Here is a 25,638-nt window from a genome sequence, read left to right as displayed (position 1 = left end):
AAAAAAAAAAAAAAAAAGAGATTTATGATTTTACTTCATGTAAGTTAATGTTGGTGTTCAAATGTTAGGAAACATTACTGGTTTTGCAACCCTCACAGAACCTACCAGAAATGGGAAAAAATAACATTTTTTCTGTCAGTGTAAGTAAATGCATCTGTGTCTTCTTGTGGGTCGTTCCTCTAGTTGATATACCATCTTCTTCACCCTCTCATCTGTCTCTACCTAGATAACTTGATGTTGAATACTCATCTTGAATGTTACCTGTCCCAGGAAGTCTCAGGTGTCCCTTCAAAGTCTGGTTTGGGTGTGCATGACCTGGGTTCCCATAGCCTCTGTGTTCCTATCTGCGTAACATACATCATGCTCTAGGTCAATGGTTTCTTCCTTTCTTATTTAGCTTTACATGAAACACTTGGCTCCTCAAGGTTTGGGACCATGTCTGGGTTCTTCTGGCATTTCTAATGCGAGTACAGGTCAGGAATTTGTCACTCATTCATGTATCCCTCATTCATTTGGTCATCTATGTGGCCCCAGATTTAGGAAGCACCTATTTGGCAAAATGCTGGGGGAGGAGGCAGGGTGGAGGCAGACAGAACATCAATAGGCATTCATAATTTTAAGCCCTAAATGCTGTGATGGAGGATAAAAGGAGTGGTTTTAGAGGAGAGCTCAGATTCCTACCTAATCCTACTAGAGAAATTCAAGGGCATCTCCCAGGAAGAAATGATATCTAGACCTCAGGGAGCAGTTGATGGCTGGGGCCATTGTGAGGGTTACCTGAGTTAACATATGGAAAACTCTTTGCACAGATCTTGCCATATGGTAAGCACAATGTACATGAAAGCTATTACGATTCTTATCACCAGGGCAGAAAGGAGATGAAGCATTATATAGACAGAAATGATATGTTGTTGAAGAAAGGCAGAGTAGTTTAGAGCTGCTGGGAATGAAGGGTGTAGGGTGGGGTTGGAGTTAAATGGACAGAGGTGATTTTTTTAAAAAGGAGAAAAAAGCAGGGATCCAGGGAGGTGTCAGGGAGGTAACAGAGCCCCGTCTTGGCTTAAGTCTCAGGACAGTAGTGATCATATTTGCACTGAAGAGAAAGAAGAGAGGAGAAGGGGAGAAAAGGTGGAAGAGAGAAATGAATGATTAAGAACATAGCATAATATCTACAGTTGTTTCCTTCTTCTCTAGTACTTTTGAACAGCAGTAATCAACCATTTTGGCATCAGGGACCCGTTTTGTGGAAGACAATTTTTCCATGGATGGAGGTGAGGGAGTGACCAGCAGACAATAGATTCTCAAAAGGCACAGGCAACCTAGATCCCGTACATGTGCAGTTCACAATAAGGTTCACACTCCTATGAAAATCTAATGCCACTGCTGATCTGACAGAAGATGGAGCACTGTTCATCTGCTGCTCACCTCCTGCTGTGCAGCCCGTTCCTAACAGGCCATGAACCAGCATTGGTTGCTGGCCCGGGAGTTGGGAACCCCTGATCTAGAACTTTGATGACAAGGGGTTAATACAAAATCCAAACAGGGATTTTCTCTCCTTAGCTTTAACATTGCTAGAATTAAATCAATACATATTTCCTAGCTGCTAGTACATCCTAGTCTCCAGTGCTGCAGTTTGTACTAACATCCCAGTATGCCCCTTCAGATCTGTGTGTCACGGACAGATCACTTAATCTCTGAGGTGCAGGGTTGCAGACAGAGCTACCCATGATGACCAGGAGGTGACCTGTCACTCAATAGCAATATATATAAGATATTCTAGAAGGAAAGGCTCTAAGAAAGCAGTTCATTCATTCACATATCAATATTTGCTGTGTGTTCACTGTGTGTAGGGACTCAGAGGAAAACAAAAGCAGATTAGTCCCAGCTCCCATAGAGCCAGAATATGACCCCATGATTACCAGGCATGCTTCAATGTAATCTTCCTCAATCTACCAAACAGTAGGTGCCTAGTTAGAGTTTGTTGAATGAGTGATTCTATGAGACCAATAAAGATCAGACAACTAATCAGCCCATTACACTAATAGAAATGTGATTACCAGTTGAGATAGATACTTGGAAACAAAGGAAGAGAGAACATTTCCTAACCCAGAGGGGGCACAGATAGATGTCATGCCTGGGAAGAGATGGGGAGGATCAAAGGAATCTTTTAGTGAAAGAGGGGAGGAGGCATCCCAGTGGCCTGGGAGTGGTGTCTAGTGTGGCAGGAGAAAATGTACCATGTTCTAGAAACCAAAAGGAATCCAGTGTGTCTGTAACAAAAGAGGACACAGTGAAGGGCTGAAGGAGGAGGTACTGTAGTGGGTAGATATAGTAGATGGAGACCAGTCCAAGAGCCACAGAAGAATTCATTTTCAACACACAAGGTAACTGTGGCCTTTCTAGAGAAACCTCATTACAAATACCTTGAGGAGCTCGACCCTATTGAGAAATATATTAAATTGAAAAGTTCAGAACAACATTTGGGGAAAGTAATTTTGAAGCATGATTCCAGAACTGTAGACATTACTATACCATGGCAAGTAAATCACACATTTGAAGATCATCATAAATAAATTTGAGAAATGGTACATACACAAAATTGTTCATTGTAGTTTCTTGTAAAAATAATTATAAGATATATTAGACAACAGAGGAATGCCATATATATATAATGGCTTATCCATTGCATATATTGTTTACAAAGTTTATGAACATACAATACCAGCATAGGAAATGGAAAATGTTTATATTACCACAAATAGTTAATTATCATGAACAGTTATGCATATATATATATATATATATGTGCTTTGATGGTTTCTACTATATATTTACACACATATATAGTATATGCATATATATACACACACACACACAGAGAAAAAAGTATTTAAGTGAATAAGCAACTACCAATATACATATAAAAGAAGAACAAGCCGGGCTCGGTGGCTCAGCCTGTAATCCCGCGCTTTTGGGAGGCTGAGGTGAGTGGATTGCCTGAGCCCGTGGGTTCGAGACCCACCTGGGCAGCGAGACCTCATCTCTACAATAAATCAAAAAATCAGCCGGGCGTGGTAGCGCATGCCTGTAATTCCGGCTACTCGGAAGGCTGAGGCGGAAGGATCGCCGGAGCCCAGCAGGCTGAGGCTGCGGTGGCCGGGAGCGGCCACTGCACTCCAGTCTGGGCGACAGAGTGAGACTCCAACTCAAAAAAAAAAAAAAAGAAGAAGAACAAGATCAAGACTGATTATATGAAAAACTGATTATATGAAAAATTTAGGCTTTAACAGATAAACAAGTTAATAATTGTTTTTCTTTTAATTTTCTATAGCACTCAAAATTCCACTAGTGGCCATGACTTGCTTTAGCAATGATGGAATATACTTTGCTTTATTTTGAAAAGACAAACTAGGTTGTTGTTGCTGTTTTTAATAAAAGCCACTTACAGGGATTCCAGGTATTCCAGATGGACCTTGAGGGCCGGGAGGACCTTCTTTCCCCTAAAAGATCCAAGACATAAAAATACCATGAAATTTTTTATTGGCTTTTCTCGAAGTAAATGATGTCACACAGATATGACTCTGTGGGTTGGGGGAACAAGTGTTTAGTGGGAAGCAAAGGTGCTTCTGTATCAGCCTCGGTGCCCTCAGGTCTATGCCTCCCCCACAGCAGTGAGACGCCCTGGACAGAGGATGATAACCCCCCTGGTGTGCATACCAAACACACTGAGGTCCCGTTACACAGGCTTAGAGAAAACTGGCAATTAAAAGGACAGTGGGAAGGAACTATTGGGCTTTGGAAACCACAGGACCTAGGTCCAGATCCCACCCTGAATCTGTTCCCAGACTTCCTGAAATTTGGGTTTTTCACCTGTATAGCATAGATCACAGCACCTTTGAGGTGTTGTGTATGCGGGAGTCTATACAAGTGGAAAGCTGACCAGAGGACATCATAATAGATGGTTTCATTATTTTCATCATTTTGTTCAGTGGCTCCTAAACTTTGTATCGCCCATGGTTGCTTTTAGTACCTCTTCCTCCCATGAAATAGACCTTGTGTTTAAAAGACTGTTTTATAAAATTGCATCAATTAATACCTTGTTTTTCATTTTACCAAAGACACATAAAACTGTCAATAAGGACTTCTAAACCAGCACAAGCAAATCAATGTCATCATTTCTATCATAGTGAGCATTTTTATATCACCCTGTGTCTCTACTATGAGTATTTAGGGTTTGTGATAATTTTATAATAATCTACCAGTGCTTATCATGAGATAAGACAATGATGCCATATTTTTTTTTACATTCTGATTCACAAAATGAGGTATTCCTAAAGTTTGTGATTTTAAACTCTTAAAAGAAAACACAAAATCAAAAAATTAATATTTACTACAGAGTTATACAGATTTTATATTCAGTCTTATAAAAATGTCCCAATCAGGGGATCCTAAATAAATAGTATTTAAATTGAATGTAAACTCAATATCTTAGTTTTATTTCTATACCTTAAAAATAAAAGATACCACTCTCTCTCGGTCTCTCTTTCTCTCTCTCTCTCTCTGTCGCTCTCTCCCTCTCTGCAGCTCTCTCCCCCCTCCTCTCTCTCTCTCTCTCCACAGACCCTTTCCCTTTTTCCCTTGTAACCACCACTTTAATAAATCTCTTGGCCTTAAAATAAATAAATAAATAAATAAATAAAATAAAAGATACCAATGACATATAATTAAGATATTAAGACTTTTTAAAAATTATTTTATTAAACCTTGGAAACTAAGAAAGAAGAGATGTTCTAGGTTTGTTAGAACCTTTCTTAAAATGATTTATACTCTACATATTTATGTTAAAAAGTAACTCAATTCTTTAAAAATAAGATGCTGTATGTATGCATTTGTATTGCTAACAACTTGACATAATCAGCATTTCTATAATAATAAGCTGCATAACACTTGAGAATGACTAAACATTATGTCATTTAGACCAATACAAAATAATAAGTCCCCAAAACTAAATATTTACCCTTTCCTCACATCACAGAAACTTCAAACACATAAGCAGATAGGATGAATATTTTTTGTCAATCTGGGACAAAGATGTAATTATCATTAGAGATTTTTAACATTGATAATGGAGCTTCCTGGACTTCTTTATACATGCTAATTGTTTCAAAGACCCTAGTGTGAAGGATCTAGGACAGGTGACAGCACGCATTGGCCCTCTGCCAGTTTTTGTAAATAAAGTTTTATCAGAACATAATCATTAGTTTATATATTACCTATGGCTGATTTTGCCTTACTACAGCAGAGTTGAGTAGCTACTGGCTCACAGAGCCTAAAATTACTTACTTATTGGTTCTTTATGATAAAAGTTTGCCAAGTTTTGTTCTATACCACTCTCTGCAAACTCAGGCGAGGAAGGCTCCACCATACAATAAGAGTGCAGCACCAGGAGTGGACTCTACCTTTGATTTCTCGTCCAGTGCTCTTGCCATCACAAATAGACTTCTCTTCACTTAGAAAGCAATTCCACTGGCAGAGAAGCCAGGTGTTAAAACACGGTAGATTCTTAGCCAACTTCCACTTAACCATTTCCCACAATGAACCAGCCCCTCCATCCTCTCCAAACGTCCATGCCTAACCGCAACACCGCACTATACCCTCTGCTCCCACCAAGTGAGTTGAAGGTTCACAGTGAGTCAGCATACTTGTTTCTAAATCTGTTTGTACCAGTTATTTTCTATGAAAATTATACAATATAATTATTTATTAAATAACCCAATGAAATCTAAGCAGAAAAAATTAAAAAGAATAAACTTTTTTACCCAAGTTAAAACCTAAGTTAGGGCTTAGAAAATATTTGATAAAGACTAGTCACTTACCACTCACTGTCTAAATAGATAGCTGTAAGATGAGATAGTCATAAAAGATTAGGAAAAAAAATCCTAACAATCTAGAACTCTCCATTTATTGCTTCAAATATGTGTATGTTATTATATTCTCAAACAACTTTTCAATAAAAGCAACAAAAAGTGATGAGTGGATGTTATTTTTACATGAATAACTATTCAAAATTGAAGTAAAAGCTTTTATCCCATGACAAAAAGATTGGCAAATAGAGTATATTTTAATATATGTTTAAATATAATAGGTTTATATGTGTCTTTAGGTTTGTATGTGTCTTTTCATTATTATTATGCACCATTTAACTTTTTTAAAAAATTCTGTTTTTTTAACTACCAATACTCATTGTTTGGGAAAAAAGCACAAACAAATAAAAAACTTCCACTATACTCTGGTTTGATGTTTATGGTAATGTATCTGGACCATGGACAGATTCAAGAGCCACCATGACTTGCCACGGGGTCCCATGACAGAATCAAAGTCTTAACATACTTTAATTTCTAGAAATGCAATGGTTTCACATCTGGGTTCCACTTGTAATTTTTCCTGGGCAAACAATACATTCGTTTTTATCAATAAAATATTTTTCTGTCTGAGAATCAATAAGAAGCTGCCTGCAATATATTTTGTTTTTTATTCATCCTGGGACTTCTAGATGGGTTGCTTCAAAAGGAATGCCCAGATGACAATCCTAAAAAGAACCATGGTAGTGATTTTTCAACCTCTACATCCCTCTGGCCCCCAGTCTAGACCATCCCACACAGTGGGTCAATGTGGAATAGTAGAAAGAGTATTAAATTGGAAGTTTTCAAATAGACTCAACTCCAACTTGGGCATTAGTTTCCTGTATGACTCTGAACAAAGACTTAACTTGGGCTTTGTCCTCCTTCTTTGAAAAGGAAGAAGTTGCACAAAGTAATCCCTAAGGCATCTTTTAACAAGCGTCTAGAGATCTCAGAGAGGTGTTCACCTGCTTGCTAGCTGGCCTTGGAATATAATGATGAAATTCCTCTGGACTGGGATTTGTGTCTGGTTCTGATATTTCCTCACTGTGAACCCTGAACTGGTTATTTCACTTCTTCAATTCCTACTTTCCTGATTTATAAAATGAGGATAATGACTCAGGACATGTCTAACTTATAAGGCTTAAATGTGAAGAGCTGTCAGATGAGATAAGGGGGTATTAATGTCCTGCATATTTCTTTAAATGCCATGCATGTATTGGCTACTAGCAAATGCCTATTAAATGGTGATTCAACCTTTGCTTTATGGAATTCACATCAAGGATGGTTCTGGCAGCTTACTGAAATGAATATAATTCTGGTTTCTGAGATTAAAAACCTTAGGTTTAAATGCCAGTTCAACCAGCTGTGGTTTAGAGGACTTGACTAGTGACGTCTCCTTTAAAATTCTACTCTCCTCGTTTGAAGTTAGGAAAACAGTGGCTACCTCCTACCTGACATCCACCTGGTGCATACCATAGGCTCAGGAGGCATTAGCTTCCAGCCTTTCCACTTCCCTGCTCAAAATAGAAACCACAATGACAAGAAATGGAAATAAGGGCCCTACATCTAAGGCCTATTTGCATTGGTGGTTGTAAACTGAATTCTGGAGCCAGAGACTTCCATGTCATTTCATCCAAACCTTTACTTTAGTGACAAAGTAACCAGGGCTACAACAAAAAGTAATTTCTCCTGCAGTTTCACTGCATGACTAGTAGTGAATAGCACCTCAAAACGCATGAGCCACGGGAGATACAGAGGACCAGGGCAGAGTTGGCAAACTCTCGGGTTTCGTGAAAGACCAGAAGACAGACTGAGGAACTTACAGGTGGCCCTTGGATTCCTGGTGGTCCAGCAGCTCCTGCAATTCCATCTGCCCCCTAAAAAAGACAAGACAGAAGCTAGTTTCTTTTGCATCTGAACAGAGGTCATAAGCACCCTTCACTTTGTATACAAAGTAGTGTATGGCTCTTACATTCTGTGTCCCCTCCCAGCAGACTAAACTGTATATATTTCAAAAGTGATTCTGCCTTCTCCATTAGGCTGGGCTATTCTCTGGAAATACAAGATGGTGAGAGATAACAGCAGCCACACTTCAGGAAGGGCCAAAGCAGGATTGAGCTATCATACCTAAGAAAACAGCAATGAGTATCACTTCAGGGAGGACATTTTCAGTTAATATCAGGCAACATTTCAGGAGAGAAGGCAAGAAATAAACAACTAGATTTATCTTCCAGGAGATTAGGAAGGCAATTGCTTGTGTAAACTCAGGGATGAAGCCATACACTGATAGAGAAACAAAAGAAGAATTCTAGGCAGGTAAGTAAGTAGCTCAGTGTGAGCCCAGGTCCACTTTTGCCTCAGGGCTCTTGCCTTACTGTTTCTTCTGTCTGCAATCTAGTCTTCCATGTGCCCACAGAGCTCATGCCCTCTGATCCTCCAGGCCTTAGCATAGAGATCAGCTTCTTTAGTGAGAGATTTTCTGCCTACCAGACCTTGAAAGCCCCTACCCTTCATCATCCGTGGTGTAATTCCTTTTCTGTCTACTTTTCTCCATAGTAATTGCCAGCATCTGATATGCTAGGGTTTATTGACTTCTTATTTGCTTGTTGTCTCTCACTCTCTTTCCACACATCTATCTCATAAAGTCAAGAACTTTTATGTATGTATATATGTATGTATGTATGTATGTATGTATGTATGTATGTATGTATGTATTTATTTATTTATTTATTTATGGGAGCCAAAACATTGCCCAGGATATAGTAGAAAATCAACATTCTTGAACAAATGAATGAATTAGGAGGTTAGCTGGCTGAGTGATAAAGGCAGCTGTTCTTTTGACTACTTCATGCATCTACCTCTTACTAGCTTTGAGTGAGTCATATACGATCTCTAAGTTTTAGTTTCTTTATCAACAAAAATCTAGAAATTGTCCACACCCTAAGGAGGTAAGGAACAAATGAGGCAATGCTTACAAGGTGCTTAGCACGGAAGAGAGGCAATTGGTCAAGAGTGCGGCCTTTTAGCATCAGAGTTTTTGGGTCAATATTCTATTTCTACACTGACTAGCAGTGTAACCCTAGAGAAGTCACTTGACTCTTCTGCATCTCAATTATTTTGTAAAATGGAGGAAAAGAAGAGTGCACATTTCATGTGGGTTGTTGAGAGCATCGCATAAATTACACATAAGGAGTTTGTCAGCACCAGACACAAACTAAAGGTCCTCCATGAAGAGCCTTTCATTAATATAAGGGTAAATTATTTACCCTTATGAACTCTGCAGATATTAACTAAATATGAAAGCCTAAATAAGCAAGTTCTCACAATACATTATTGATATTTTTCTAGCAGCCTTTATTTAGTTGTGTGACAAACATTTATTGAGCTGCCTACATTGTATCAGGTACAAGCCAAGTTTTAGGGATATAAAAAACAACACACTATTATCTTAAACCTCAAGAAAAGTTGATATAGCTGTAGAATATATATCTTATTTTTCATGTATGGAAAATTATTGGAGTAGGATGCAGTCTGATTTGTCTCCACCATTTCTACTAGGTAGAGAGCCAGTAAATGTTCATGAAATAAAGGAATATTAATAATATTTAAAAGAAGATTAATGCTTTCATTAAATATCTAGTAAAAACTAACACAACAACGCAGTTCCTACTTTAAATCTAGATTTTTCCATGTAACTTTAGCAAAAGTTCCTGGCATCCTAGACTCTGGAAAGTTGTAATAAAATTTCTCACTGCATATTGGAAACAGGATAAGGATTTTATCTGGAAGAAGGATGGTGCCTGAATACCAGAAAATAAACCCTGAGAAAAAGAGCCTTGTCAGTTTGGTACCTATATCTCTGGGTACCTTGGACAGACTGACAAAGAATAAGCACTCAAAATCAAATCACAACAGCAACAAAAAGCAAAATCAAAATAATGCATACATAACCAGAAGGGTTAATTTTCTGCTCTTGAGTTGCTTCTGCAAGACTGGCTGCTGAACTTAAACAGGCAGCGGGCTCAGCACCCATTCCCAAAGGCAATTAACAGTACAGAGTATGGCACAAAATACAAACTCAATAAACATCTGCCGAATGAATTGAAAACATTAATCAGTTGGAGACAGGCAAGCTGTTTTCTGATTATGATTGTTTCTGAGCCTCAGATTCATCCTTTGGCATGAGAATAATAATCCAGGAGTCATTTCCTACAGTAGTCATAGAGTTCTAAGTGTCTACGGTTTCCAGTGGGCAGAGATCAGGGCTTCATTTGTATGGAAGACATGTTATAGGCTTTGCAGCTACCAGAGTGGATTGAGGATGAGGCTTTAACCCAATATTCATTTTCTGAGTCCCTTGGCTATAAAGTTGCAAAGAGAAGCTAAATTCATAACATAAAATTATTCATGAATGAACTGTTTTAAAAATAAAATTAGTTCCCTCTCAAATGTACTGCCTTGCTTAACAGTAATACCGCTCCCTACTACCCATTGCATCGCCAACTTTATCAATTTTTTCTCTTTGTTGATTGTCAGATACTACAAAAATCAATAATATATGTCAACATAATGAAAAGCAATCTCCTGAATGCAATTGTAGATCTTGAAAGAATTATCGAATTTTGGGATGTTAAACAATAGCAAATCAATCAATCGCCCACAATATCCTTCACAAATGTACACACGGCAGAATTGGGCCAGTTAAGAATCGAGGCTGAGAAACTAAAAAGAATATTAACATCAAAGTTACTTGTATTGAATATCAAATATTTAAGGAGGGTTTTCTGGGAAACTGAGAGAGCTTTTAGTACTTTGTAGATAATTTACCTTTTATAAGTTTGCTATGAAAGTCCATCACGAAGTGAAGGATGCCATTTTATGCTCTCATATGATTTTATTAAAAATACTCTTAAAATAATTTATTTAATAATTAGCACACAGTTACAATTAGAAGTGAGAAGTTGTTAATAAAAGAGACAAAGAAAGCTTGATTTGACACATTTTAACTTCATAATCCTACCGGAACCTCTTTTTTACTATTTATTATGACAGATTGCTCTCTATTAGAAGAGGGTTCCCTGTCAGTGGTCTTTTAGCTATCCTCAGTGGCCCCCTCTTTGCAAGGTCCAGGAGACCGGTCTCATGGACAGCCCATGGAAAATTCTAGGGAACTGATCCTGGGTTGGCAGGGTCAATAATTCCCACTGCCTGTTGCCATGGTTACCCATGATGGATGCGTGGGGTGCAATGGCAGTGGACTCTAATCAGAGGAGTAATATGACTAATCTGTGTGAAGCCTACACTGAAGGGGGAAAGGAAGGCTAAGAAGAGCATCAGTCAATGAAGGCTACAGCTACCACAAGAGCAGAGGGAAGATTTGCTCAGGGGGCCCAACTGAGATCATTGAGATGACATCAATGATAGTTGTTGTAGGTATAATGATAACAGGTGTCTTAGAAGAAGAATAAATGGACTTAAAAAGAGTTATAGTGAAAGATATTCACTTGTAGTATTATTTCTATGATTGCAGTAAATCCAGGAAAATCTGGGCTTCTATAGGCCTTCTCAGATTCTTAGAGCTTTGCACTATGGGACAGGTTCTCATGAGATGAGGAGAGCTGCTTCTACATTTTCTTAATTTCTATATTCTGTACTTGAGATTATAACCTTCAAATACTGGCTTTCCTACCCATCCAAAATGAGTTTTAAAAAGAGGAGAAGAAACAAGTCGGTCTGTCCGCCAATCCCAATGCTCCCCAATCCCAATGTCCCCCAATCCCAGCATCACTCTGCTTACTCTTTCCATCAAGTATAGTCAAGCTACTCTGCATCTTCCACCAGATGCTTTGAGGACTTGCACTTTCAGATTATCCCTGGGCGCCTTTTGGGTGTCAGCTTATTTCTTCAAATAAGAGGTAAGAGGTCCAGTGTGATGCTATACCCAGTTGAGTAGAAATGGGCATTGCAAATGTCAAAGTCAAAAGAGGAGGAAATTAAAAATTATTACTTACTGGTGGCCCAGGATTCCCTGGGGGTCCCATGAAACCTGGAACTCCAGGATGACCCTAAGTAAACACAAGAGGTAGTTCTTAAACATTATTGCTAAAATGCCTTTTACTTTGTGCAAACACCAAATTTCAGGAAACAATTCAGAATCTCCCTTCTAATTCTACTAACAATTTTGGTTAAAGGCATTGACAACAAAATGGAAAGAAAACAATTATATATATAGGCTGAGGAACTATCTGACAATATTTATAAAAAGAAATATGTCCTGAAAAGTAATTTGCTTCAAAATAATGTGTAGGGGCCAGATGTGCTAGCTCACTAACCTCAACACTTCAGGAGGCAGAGGTGGGAGGATCACTTGAGGTCAGGAGTTTGAAACCAGTCTAGGAAGCACAGAAAGACTCCATTCCTAAAGTCTCTACAAAAATGTCTAAAAAAATTAGTCAGGCATAATAGTGTGTGCCTGTAGTCCCACCCACTCTGCCTGTAGTATCACTCACTCGAGAGGCTGAGTCAGGAGGATCACCTGAGCCCAGAAATTCGAGGTTACAGAGAGCTATGTTTGTGCCACTGCACTCAAGCCTGGGTGACAAAGCAAGATCCCTTAAAACAAATAAATAAAAGCAGTTATGTGTAAGAGTTTGTTTTATTATGTTCTTTATTTTATAGATACACTTTGTTTCATTATAAAAATATACAAACAAATGCACACACAATATGTGCATAATGGAAACTGTGTTAACTGGGTAATAGCCTTTATATTAAGGCACTATTACAGTTATCTTAAGAAAGAGATTTGATTCTTCATGCATAGAGGAGTCCATTATGTATTACCCAATGAGCCAAAAAAGCTACAGAGGAAAGGATGACATCTACCACTTAGTCTTGTACAACAGAATTATAAAACCAACCACCAAGCCAGGCGCAGTGGCTCATGCCTATAATCCTAGTACTTTGGGAGGCGGAGGCGAGAGGATTGCCTGAGCCCACGGGTTTGAGACCAGCCTGGACAACTTGACGAGACCTTGTCTTTACAATAAGTCAAAAAATTAGCCGGGCATGGTGGTGCATGCCAGTAGTTCCAACTACTTGGAAGGCTGAGGTGAAAGATAATCACCTGAGCCCAGCAGATATAGGCTGCAGTAGCCGTGAGCATGCCACTGTACTCCAGCCTGGGCGACAGAGTGAGACTCCAATAAAAAATAAAAAAATTAAAAACCAAGAAAGAAATTATTTATCTGCCCTCCACATCAATACCCTGCCCCCAGAAAACAGAAACTATGAAACTATAACACTCAATAGAGAGTGTATTGTCTTTTGCAAGTCATTCGTATAAGGATATATAAGAATAATGTAAACATACTTTGTTTTTCCAAATACAGAAGGAACATTAGCTGAGGATCTCATTCAGATCCTGAATATGATTCTCATCTCCTTGTCTGGGGGTTATTTGTCCACATGCCTCACTCCCTAGTTGAAAGCCAAGCCCAGTGGCCCATGACTCATCCTGGAGTTCAGAGTCAGGTGCAGTGCTTGACATAGAATTGGTTAACAATGATTACTGCCTGTGAGATGCAGAAGGGAGGGAAGAGAGAAGGAGGAGGGTGGCTGGAAGAGAAGGAGAGGAGAAAAAAAGAAGGAAAGGGATGATTACAGCAAAACAGAAGCACAACAGCAATTTCAGTGGTCAGAAAGGTCGTTAGAGTTAGACTGTTCGGAATCAGCTGGTGGCACTAGACAGAAGACGTTGGGAAGGCAGTACTCAGATCCACAGAGAGAGCAGTGGGTCCCCACTGGTGCCATCCCACAATGCTTTAGGAGCAGTGGTCCAGTAGGCCTGAATGGGCACCAACCAGATCCTCGGGTGGTTGTAAAGTGTTTTAAGTAGCACCATGAAAGTCAGATAACAGGTTCAGAAGAGATGATGGGAAAGAAGAAGGTGGGATTTTGTAATGAATGACTACCATTTCAGTGGACAAGAAGCAATCACGGTGGAATAGTACAAAATAAAAAAAAGAAGAGAAGAAAAGACAGTATTCTCAGATAACTATGGGAGAGTAGGGGTTGACAGTGAACCAGAGACATCAAGATGGAGATCATGAAAATGTAATTTTAAAAAATCCTACTACAGTCAAAGAAAAGACAAGGAATGGCATGGTAGAATGGAAACTATCTGAGGAAAACAGAGATCTTTCTTCTTGGTAAATTGTTCATTATATATATATATATATGTTTTGTTTTGTTTTGTTTACCTGATCACCTTTCTGTCCAACCTCACCATCTGCACCATGTTCTCCTTTACTTCCCTTGGAAGAAAAGACAAAAAAAGAAAAGAAACATCACTGGAAATTTTACTAGAGTTGCACTGCAAAAGAAAAATATTTCATGTATGCGTTCATTCATTCATTCATATTCAAGCAATCTCTTATCAAGTTCCTGTGGTAGTTTAGACATGATGGCAGTAAATGGTTAGAAACAAAAAAGTCTGGTTGAGGATGTGTTGGTAGAATGGCTTAACTGGGTTTTGTAGTATTAGAGGGCAGCAGGAAATGAGTCTGGGGAAGCAGCAGGGCTCATTACTTGAGAGCCTTCTAAGTCAACATCTGACTTTAGATTTAGTTGTAGGCACTAAAAACCATTAAAGATGTGTGTGACTGTTTTAGAGCTTAGTTGTAGCTACAGCACAGGGTGTGCTAGAGCGCCAGGATGAAGAGAAAAGGATCACTTGGGAGAAAACTGGTGTATTCCAGATGTGACAGGGAAAGCAGCAGAACAAACACTGTGTTTGCAGGCCTTGCTGAGTAGGTGTGAAGGTGAGGGAGAAGGAGATGTTGAGATGGTGGTAAACAGGAGCAAAATTGCACAGTGGGCTTTGGAGGGAGAATTTATCCATACATATGTTCCTTGCTCCCTCATTTATTAGCTGTGGGACATTGAAGAGTCACTGAAACTCTCAGAACTGTAGTTGTTTTTGTTTTCCTACAAAATAATGATGCTTACCCATGAAATGTTGAGGAATAAAATGTTGGAGAATAAAATCAGGCAAAACACATGGAAAATACTTAGCATGGAGCTAGAACACAGTAAGAGCGCAATAAATGTTGTCATAATTATTGTGTTTATTATTTTGCTTTTTAATCCTGGCTTTACAACTTACTAACTGTGTGTCATTGGGCAGGGTGCTTCAACTCTCTGTCTTCTTACTTCTAAAATGAGAATAACAATAATGGTATCTTGGTCATGGGGTTGTTTTGAGAATTAACTTACCTAAAATCTACAAAGTACTTAGACTGTTGATGGGCTGAGTGTTAGTTCTCAATAAACCTTAGCTAACGTCATTCATATCATCTTTATCACCATAATGAGGATCCTCCTCATTACTGTCAATATCATTGCCATAACCATCACCACTATCATCACTATCATGTTCATAATCATGATCATCACCATTACCACCCAAGCCATCACCATCATCACCATCATTGGCATAACTCTCATCATTATTACCAATCATTGTCTTCACCATCATTGTCACCATCATTGTCATTGTTAACATCATCATAATTACCACCACTAACACCACTATTATCATCACCATCACCACCATCATCATCCTCCTCCCCACCATGACCATCAATTGTTATCATCATTGTTGTCAGTGATCATAGTCATCAAGATACTCAAAATATGCAACCTAACAAAAATATTTATCCCAGACTTACCATGAAAGTAACATTCAAATGTTCTACTCTCTTAACTATCACTGATTTTGGCTCTGCATTTATTATGTAAACAAATGTATTTCAATAAAATATTCTTAAACAAAAGCATTTCAATTCCTTTAGAAAATACATTATACATTAACATATGTTGGTGACAGTAAGTTAGTCTTGGCTCTGGTCCCATGCCTGTCACCTCTTATCTTTGTTTCCTTAAGCAGATCATGTCCTCTCTCTGGCCTCAGTTTGTCCACCCAGTATTAGAGGATGAGTGGCAGGTCTATCTACAAGGGTCCTTCAGGGTTCAGGGCCCCCAAAATTCTCTCATTGAAACATCAAGGATAGCCATCTTTCCATCTAGACTGTTCTACCACATCAGCAGAATACTGGTGATGGGGACTTCATAACAATACTTCCTCTCTCCCTGGGACATATGAGGAGGGTTAGATGAGCTAATTCCTATAAAGTACTAAATATATTGTTTATAGGAGAAAAAAGAATGGATTCAGAAAGGAAAAGCATTTGTTCCAACATTTTTGCCTGTAATTATTTTCGCTGTTTCTAAATCTATAAAGCTGGCATACTGTCTGCAGACCATTTTGTGATCAATGAAAAGAAGTAACAGAATAGCCCACTGCTTCCTTGACATTTAGGACAACTGCCTTACAAGTAAATGGTTTCCTTTCAAATTCCAGTTCTCAGGCTGGGTTTAGAGTGGTTTAAACATTTATCTGGCAACAATGAAAATGTCAGCAGCTCAAGGATCTCCACAGTTGTCCCTGTCTCCTACTCCAACGTAGCTAGGGATCAAAGCAAACACAACCACCTCCAAGCCTGACTCACTTCCTTCCAGAAAAGGGGACTGACATTTACAGAGCCCCAACTCTGCTAGGCACTCTGCCAGGGCTTCCCACATGATATCCCATTACATATATTTCTTTGTTTATATCCTGAGCGGATGCAAAAAGTATTTAATATGTCTATGATATATAATTTAGCCAGTAAGACTATTCTACAAGGCAGAGGTTATTAGCAGAGTGTTAGATAAGAAATCTAAAGAAAAGACAGGTTAAGTCATTCACCTGAACTCACATAGTTAATAAAAAACAATGTCTGGAACATAATCTAGATCTGTCTGTGTGATAATAAAACATCCAAGGTGGCTTTCCCTGCCATGTCCCACTGGTTAATCATGTCAAGAGCACCAGATTTATAGTCAGGAATACTGACTGACCATGTTGAGCATGGGCTAGACATATTTTATTCACTGAAGATAAAACAATCAAAATAACTCTGTCCACCTGGAGTTTATATTCCAGGGAGACTACCAGCTCAACTTGACTAGCTCAGTTCTCTTCAGAAGCAATTTACTGAGGAACCATTGCAAGGGCTTAATTCTCCCCTATTGAAAATGAGGAAAGATAATTTGCCCTACTTCCTTTACTTAAAGCACTTACTGTAGAAAACTAGTCATTATGAATTAGTTTTCCATCTCTTTTAAATATATGTAAATACTTTTAAAGGCTAAATAAGGCTTTTGCTAGCTTCATGACCCAGGAACCCAAGAATGTCTTTCTCAAGAACCTAGAAATCAACTCTTAGAAATATAATCAGCAAGGGAGATAATGCCTCTATCTAGCTCCCAGTTCCTGTGGAACAGTAGAAGCCTAACTTTGGCAGATGCCTGGCTCCAAGTTGCAAAACCATCTCCTACCATAAATATGTGAGACGCTTATCTTTCCTTTGAATAAGGCAAGCTAGCTAACACAATGGCCACCCCAATTGCCACGTGAATCTAGAAAGGACCTAGGTAGCAAAAGGTGCCATCAAATTCTCTTATTTGAAGATGAGTTATTGCTTGTTCTGAGAATATGTACTGAATGTATAGATGGTAGTGTTGCTGTGGATATGTAAGAGGAAGATTTCTTTTTGTCTTCGCAATCTCTTAGCATACTCTCTGTAACGTGCATTCTGGTTTAATGCTTATTCCACAATAACATTGATTTCTTTCAATTCTATCTTTGTGGAGAAGTTCTCAGGTTTGGAAAAATACTTTGTTTTGTTTCTAATTACATTTTTCCAGCACCATCATGTGCCAAAGTACATGATATAATATTTGTTTAGACATTACACATTTATATAAAGCGTTGCTGTAAGAACGTTGGCTTGTGTGAATCTGTTGAACAATCAATTCTCCAAAAGGTTTACAAACTATTAAGGATAAGATCTAAACTTTCTCAAGTTAATAAGTCTCTGCTGCTCTCAGAACAATTTTTGTCAATTTTGCATGCTGTTTTTCTGCTGGGAAAACCTTTTATCCATGGTAAACTCCTGACTCACCTTCCAAAGCAACTAATACCCTACCTCCTCCAGAAGGCCTTCAGTGGTCTTTGATGTTAGTTTCCTTAAAGTCATTAACTCTTCCCCTGACAATTGATTGTAGTTGTTTTTATCTCAAATATAGCAAGAATTATGAGGACTATTCAGTTATATGTATTAAATGTTTCCTACATGCTGTGCTTTGTAAATTTTCCCTTGTTTAGTTTTAGTTCTACATTCTCATTATGAGATTATACTACATGATTCTTTCATAGATGAGACACCCAACGTTCAGGGAATTCAAATAAATGCCCAAGTTCTATAATTAGTAAGCAAAATTCACTCAGTTAATAAGAGAGAGCAGGTTGGGGACCAGTGATCTACAAAACTCTGGCTTGTGCCCACTGTTCTCAATGGTCTCCATCCTCCATGTGACTTTCCTAAGTGTCACTCATTAGCTTGTAGGTCTTTTCCATCACAGTATCAGCCATGGAAGGCATGTACCAGATATAAACTCTCTCTATATCTCCCGATTTGAAAGGAAACTGTTAAGGGAATGCTTGATGAGAATTTTTCAGAACTGGGACAGCTTTGTATGGAAAGAAATTTCTTCTCCCAGACAGATCATGCAGTACATGGCTCTGGGTTATCTTCTGGGCAGGATGGGAATGGAGGTCTTTCTCTGGCTGTCTCAATTGCATCAGATATCATCTCTGCCTTCCCAGAATCATCCATAACCTTCGAGTGAGGCCTTCTGCACATTATGGTGTCTCCAGGTTAAAACAAGCCCCCTTTAGACCTTACTGCATGGTTGTTGAACATACCTTAAGAAAGAAATAAAATACTTTTTGTAAAGGAGAAAATACTCATCACTTCCAAACCAGAAGAGCTTACATCTAACTCTGCAGAAATACATGCTCCCAGGGTCATCTCTGTGATTACTATCTTGTTCCTTCTTCCCCTACATAAATTGAAATCATAAAAGCAGCCGCAATTTCCAGACCCTATCTTTTCAAGTCTGTATTTTATGCAGTTTCAAAGCCCTAGAATGGAGCTCTGTGGTTGACCATTGTGTTAATCTCCCTAGACCCAGTCACTGGAGTGAGAAGTTGCTCATCTGTAAGATAAACCTTGGGGAAGCTGCTTCCCAGGTGGTAAGCCACAACTGCAAATAAATAAATAAATAAATAAATAACCAAAACCCTCTTGGTAATGCACATGACCAATGAACAGCCAGGGCCTTTGGTTATACAAGGATGCTTACAAGGATCATAAGTATTCCATCATGCATAGCATCTTCAGTTGACAAGTTTGTCTTTGTGCCCGTAAGTCTAGCAGAGACTGATAAGTGAAGCTGAACAGAGAGGAAATGAAACAATCCTTCTGTCTGTTTTCTGAAAAGTGAAGTGAAGTAAATGAAAAACACAGAAACTGGCTTGGGTTTGAAGCCAAGAACCAAAACAGACTGAGTCTTTAGAGGAGACATTTATCTCTTCTGTGATTCATTTTCCCAATGGGAAAAGGGGCTGCTGTTACAGACAGGGGCATGAGCAAAGACAGTATAGACTAAAGCCTTGCTCCCCATAGGGAACTGTCCTGGGTACTGGTGTTGGTATTAGCATTACTAGGAGTAGAACAGGACACTAACTAGTGAGGGTCGTGAATTTGAACTAGCAGGAGTCTACCCTGGTTGGTTATAACACTGACTAGTTTTGCAATACTTGCATTTAACCTTGCTAAACCTTAATTTCCTCATCTGTAAAGTGGGATAATAGTTCTATCTCCTAGAATCGTGCTGACCATCGCAGAAAATACTATTGTAAAGTAGGTAAACTGCCCCTTAGAATATTCAGTGTATCACCCACAGCAACTGCCTGTGGGCTCATTATGGAGGGTAGACCTGGAGTCCAAGGACATCTCAAGGTTTTCACTGACTCCCAAGTAGAGAAGCTAGGATGCCATCTTTCAGATACAGCCACTCATTTTTGTTGTTTCTGGATGAAGGCTTTCTTTTCTCAGAATATTTAAAGACTCAAACTCTCCCTTGAAGCAAATTTAAAGGAACAAAGGCAGAGCCATCACTGAAAACACCAGCACTTCAAGCAGGGTTGGACTGATAGAGAAGGCAATCCTTCAGTTTAATTGATATGCTTTTGTTTCTCTGAAAAAAGGGAATTCTTCCTCAGCAGAGGCTAAGCCCAGCAGCCAGCAAGTTGACAGCAAAGGTTACTCAAGGATCAGCTAAAATTACAGGGCGAGGAGCTTAGCCTCACTAGTGACACCCAAAAGGGAGAATAATATGCAATAAGGAGCACAGACATTTCATGACACTATACTTTCCTGGTGTCTTTCAATCTAACCCTGCTCCAGGCAAAATCTGGGACTGCATCTGCCCAGCAACCTGTTATCTGTAGTTCCTGAAGGAGGAGTCTTGGTTCTGCAGAAGCCCTCCAAATCTTCAGAGAGTCTAAAGGTCACAGTCTCTTGACGTCTTAACCTACTGCCCAGGATCTGGGAGACCTGGGTGTTTTTCATCCTGATGCACCACAATTCTGGTGCTGTTGTCACGACACAGAAATTTTGGATTTTTGCTTGCTCTTTAATAGTAATAGTAACAGCTCCTATACCCTTTTCCAGAGCTAAGCCTAGGGTAAGGCAATTGAAGCACTCATCTTGAGTACTGAATACCTTAGTAACCAAGATGTAAAGTATCTCATGCAATATTTTTAAAAGACAAAATCAGTCTAAAAGAATCCAAGATAAACAAATATCAAAATGTAACTAAACACAGGAATCTGACCTGATTGGGATTAGGCAAAGGTAAATAACAGGGGTCATTCAAGTGGAGAGTTGGGTCCTGTCTTTATTTTAAATTTTGATATTTTGCTCCTTGTGGTTTAATTGCATTAATTTTAAATATTAACAAAATATTGCATTAAAGTATTTATTTATTGGTAGCTGAGATTTTTGGCTTCTTCTTACATTTATTCTCAAGTTTTTGCCTTAATTATGGTACTGCCACTGGTTGTGATCCTAAGAGCTTAAAGAGTTAACATCCACTGAGCACTTACAATGTAAGACAGGGGACACATTTTACCCTGAGTGTTGTGGGGAAAAGTACACAATTTGCAGAAACACAGAGGCCACAGGAGATCAAGAGTGGCCCCCAGTGGAGCAACAATGACAGGGGAGGGAGGGTAAGGTTGCAAAGATCTCCCTGCCTCTTCCCTGCCTCCACAATGGTACTTATGCAGTTTCTTCTTTGAGCTAAATGCTATCATCACTAACATCTCAAGAATCACAAGCTCCAGAACACTTGTTTTGACAGGCAGAGAGCTTCCCTGCCATTCTGGGGTTGAAATCACACCCCCTTCCTCCCATGTTGGCCTTCCTGGCTTTGTGAAACCACAGAGCCATGCTGCTGCCCTTAAATGGGTAAGGGGTAACTCATTCATGTGAAAATGATAACACTCACCTGTGGTATTTGTTGTAATATTGTTGTAAAGCACTTTCCTAATATACTAATATATTTTTTCCTTCTTATTGAGTGCAAATTTCTGTTTTGGATTATATTATTCAATTCCAACAAATCTCTGATGCTGATTATAGTCTTGTAATTACTGTGGGGGGGGGAGAGTTAAAGTGTTTGACCCCAAAACTCTTGTCTCAACCAAGAAGTACTACACACTCCAATTCCATTGTTCATTTTATACTTTCGAACACTCAGGTGTTTGTAAATGAGCAACTGAGACTCTACAAGTTGAACTGACCTGCCCACAGTTACTAAAACAGTCAAAGCCATGATTAGACCCGAAACATTTTTTTTTTAATTTGAAAACCACTTTTTTTTTTACACTGACCATCACTCTCCCTTAAATGTAAATTAATCACAGTGAGATGGGCAGAATGGATTCATGCAGATGTTTATGAAGTCTCACTGACCTGTGGTCCAGCTATTCCTGGGGGCCCTGGGAGGCCTGGGGGCCCAGCATCTCCCTGTAGCAGAGACACAAGAGAAAAGAAAAAGAATGAGTGTCTGAGGCTCACATCCAGAGTAATCACCCATCCTTTGACCTTGAAACTCTATTCACTGATTTCCCATTGAATTTCCCCGCAACCACTCTCTCCCCCCAGCATCCCTGAGCAAAGGATATGGGAGGTGTTGGTATTGAGTGTTCCTGTTCAATCATGAGTGTGACCCACCACTAATGTGGTTAGTTGGTGTGGTAGCCAGTCCCCAAGATGGCCAGATGATCTCTGAAAGGTACCTATAGAAACCTAGAAGAAACTTAGCTTATTCTTTAATCTTTTTGCCTCAGTGTAATGATTAGCAAGCATTCAGACATTCTACTGCAGGATAAACAGCAGCCTACCCCATCCCCCCCAAGGCAAATCTCCTTTGGATGCAAGATCAGGACAACCCAAATGACCACCCCACCTTTGGTCAAGGAATTTGTGAATTGTAAATGTCTAACAAGTCTCTTGCAGGAATCACTCCCCTCCCCTCAGGGCTAACCTAGGTGACACAAAGAAGCCCCACCATGGCAGCAATCATGTGACTAACCCACCCATATGCCTGCTGTCCATCACCTGACATCATCAGTAGCTGCCCCTGCCTGCCCCTTCATGATGACGTGGAAGCAGACCACCACCCAATCACCTTAATAATCCTCCCCTGTCTAGGGGAATGGTTAAAAGGACTCAACCACAAGCAACCAGGGGCCATTGCCTTGCTAGAGTCTGGTGAGGCCATGTGTTCTTTGAGCCATGGCTGTTGGCATGCTTCCTGGTTTTGGTCCCCCTCCCCCACCTTGGGGAGGTGGATCTTTTCTCTTCCTTCCCTTTCTCTCTCTAATTTACTTTTAAATAAACTTTTCTTTCTTAACCTTTTTGTGTGTCGCACCTTGGGCTTGCCAGCCCCGTCAGTGCTGCGCGCCTCGCCTCTCCACCCTCACTCTGTCCGTCCATACCCTAACAATCCCTGCCTTTCACATTTACACCCTAGAGTAGGCCCCCACAATTTGTATCAGGGTTGGTGTGGCCAACGGAGCATAGCAGAAGTGAAGGTATGTCTCTCTTCAGATTAAGTTATAAAAATGACTGGCTTCTACCTTTGCCTGCCTCCCTTCACCTGTGCACTTTCTCAATATGTTCACTCATTCTAGGGAAAATTAGCTACCATGTCTTGACTGCACTCAGTCAGCTTTGTGGAGAGACCCTTGTGGTAAGGAGCTGAGGCCTCCTGCCAACAGCCAGCGAGGAACTGAGGCCTAAGTCAACAGTCACAAGAGTGAACCTGGTTGGAAGGGGGTCTTCTACCAGATAGATCTTAAGATGACAGCAGCTCAGGACTGAGGGCTGCCTCATGAAATACCTGAGACAAAACCACCCAACAAAGCCACTGCTGGATTCCTGCCCCTCAGAAGTCATGAGATAATAAATGTGTGTTGTTTCAATCTACTAAGTTTTGAAGCAATCTATAATTAAGTGATAGACAAATAATACAGTTGAAAAAAGAGGTAAAGTGTGTTGCAATAAGAAATAGTCTGAATTATGCAGCATCTCATGTATGTGTGTGTGTGTGTGTGTGTGTGTGTGCACGTGCTTTACAAATATACATATATGCATAACTATACACACACGCTGTACATTTTTTGTAATTATTTTCACTGCTCTGTGAGGGTTAAACTTTGACCTTTCTCTTCTCTTGTGCAAATTCCTAACTAAGGGATTTGGGAAATCAAACCCTACAAATTAGAGTATCTCATCAGATGGGTTTTTACTAACCCTATATAATGTGGCTTATTTTCCAACTTGCCTCCAATATAACACAACATAATAGATTGAGAGGACAACAATAGATTTAGGTTACGAGCATGCTATTGAGAGACCCAAAGAAACTTAAAAAAAAAACCATATTTGCTGTAAAAGTAGCGTTTAGTTCACTATATTTCATATATCCCCACCTCATGTTTACTATATATTTTGTGTATTCCTACCTCATGTATTTTATGAAATCTTAGTACTTTAAATCCTACCTCAGACCCCATAGAATTAGGCATATGTCGGGTGCCAGGTCGTGACCAATTGTATAATGGTGTAAGTAGTGTTTGTATTTAGAACTCTTGTGTTAAGCATTGTCAGCCCCAAATTAGTAGGCTAACTTCTGCTTTTACAACGGGATGTAAATGATAAAGCGATAAGCCCCTTTCAGACATTCCTACAAGGTGGCAGCAGACTCAGAGGCGCCAGCTGCTCTCTATCACCGGTTTTTATCCCAGTGATAATTTACACACAGTGGCTATGTAAACCTGAAGGGAACAAAGACTTTTATAAAAGAAACCACCTTGCTATAATACGCTTGTGATATTTTATAAATTCCCAGAATTAGTATATGATTTTCTACCCCACATTCACTGTGTTTGCAGCATTCATATTTAAAACTTTGTTAAGTTTGGCTTTTGTTGTCCCATAATGACCATGACCATGTTATGTTATGTAAATGTTAAGCAAACAAGCTTTCCTAAGCATACCTTGGGATGGAAACTTAAAGGGCTAATGTAACCCTTTGCCTGCCGGCTCAGGTTACTTCATACGCAGGGACTGCATGGACCTAACTTATCTAACATTCCACTCTGCCCATTAAGTGGGTTTCTGTCAATCACGGACAGCACCCACCAATACCAAGTGTTCCCGTACCCATTAGGAGAAATTACCCAATCATGTAAAATCAAGTTTAAAGTTCTTTCCCCTCCCTCTGTAATTGTGCATAAAAACTGCTTGCCATTGTGAATCAGGGCTCTGGTTCATGAAGCTTCTACGGGCTTCATGCGTGAGCCCAGACTCGAGCCTGAATAAAGACCCTCGTGTGTTTGCATCGGAGCTGGCTCTTTGTGGTCTCTATCTCTCTCATTAGAGTCCCGGGTTTAACAAGATAAAGAAGGAAATCAAAAAATATGTTGCGGCTCTGCAAAGCTGTCTCTTAGGGAAATTTGCGTCTGTATAGAATCCCTTTTCCAGGGATTCCAGCGGAGCCAGCATCTTTCAAGAGGTTTGTCATCTATTGTCTCTAAGGGCTGCCATCTATGAAGCTTCATCTACATATCAAGGACCTCAAATTCCTCAACCTCCTTTGTCTTAACTTTACTGATTTCAAATTCTTTAGACAGTTTAACCCTTTCTACCAATTGCTAATCAGAAAATCTCTGAATTGACCACTTAGAAATGCCCCATCTTCCTAGGGCAACCTATGAAAACCTCATATATATTGATCTATGTTTTACCTATAACTTCTGTCTACCTAAAAATGAATAAAAGCTGTAATTCAGTCATTTAGGGTACATGTTCTTAGGCTCCCTTGGGACTTTGCCCTGAGCCCAGGTCATTCACATCTTGCTCAGAATAAACTTCTTTAAACATTTTACAAAGTTTGACTTTTTTTTTTTTGAGTTGGAGTCTCACTCTGTCACCCAGACTGGAGTGCAGTGGCTGCTCCCGGCCACCGCAGCCTCAACCTGCTGGGCTCCAGCGATCCTTCCGCCTCAGCCTTCCAAGTAGCCGGAATTACAGGCATGCGCTATCACGCCCAGTTGATTTTTTTTTTTATTTATCATAGAGATGAGGTCTCGCTGCCCAGGCAGGTCTTGAACCTGCGGGCTCAGGCAATCCACTCACCTCAACCTCCCAAA

The 25,638-nt window shown here is 39.6% G+C and overlaps 1 protein-coding gene across 1 annotated transcript in view; it reads right to left on the bottom strand.

Moving 5' to 3' along the window:
* The window catches only part of LOC103256692 (collagen alpha-1(XXII) chain-like), a gene marked incomplete at its 5' end in the record, with an annotated part of 60,133 nt that extends 38,187 nt beyond the window's left edge, over positions 1-21,946 (bottom strand). Inside the window, 5 exons of the mRNA XM_008054473.1 lie at positions 3,447-3,500; positions 7,727-7,780; positions 11,915-11,968; positions 14,165-14,218; positions 21,893-21,946. Of these exons, the coding sequence (XP_008052664.1) occupies positions 3,447-3,500; positions 7,727-7,780; positions 11,915-11,968; positions 14,165-14,218; positions 21,893-21,946 (270 nt within the window). The remainder of the gene's footprint in view (positions 1-3,446; positions 3,501-7,726; positions 7,781-11,914; positions 11,969-14,164; positions 14,219-21,892) is intronic.
* Between the last annotated feature and the right edge of the window lie 3,692 nt (positions 21,947-25,638).

The sequence above is a fragment of the Carlito syrichta genome, unplaced genomic scaffold (genome assembly GCF_000164805.1).
Source record: "Carlito syrichta isolate Samal-C Ts95f unplaced genomic scaffold, Tarsius_syrichta-2.0.1 Scaffold293132, whole genome shotgun sequence".
In the NCBI taxonomy this organism is placed as follows: domain Eukaryota; kingdom Metazoa; phylum Chordata; class Mammalia; order Primates; family Tarsiidae; genus Carlito; species Carlito syrichta.
This window is presented reverse-complemented; position numbering and strand designations above follow the sequence as displayed.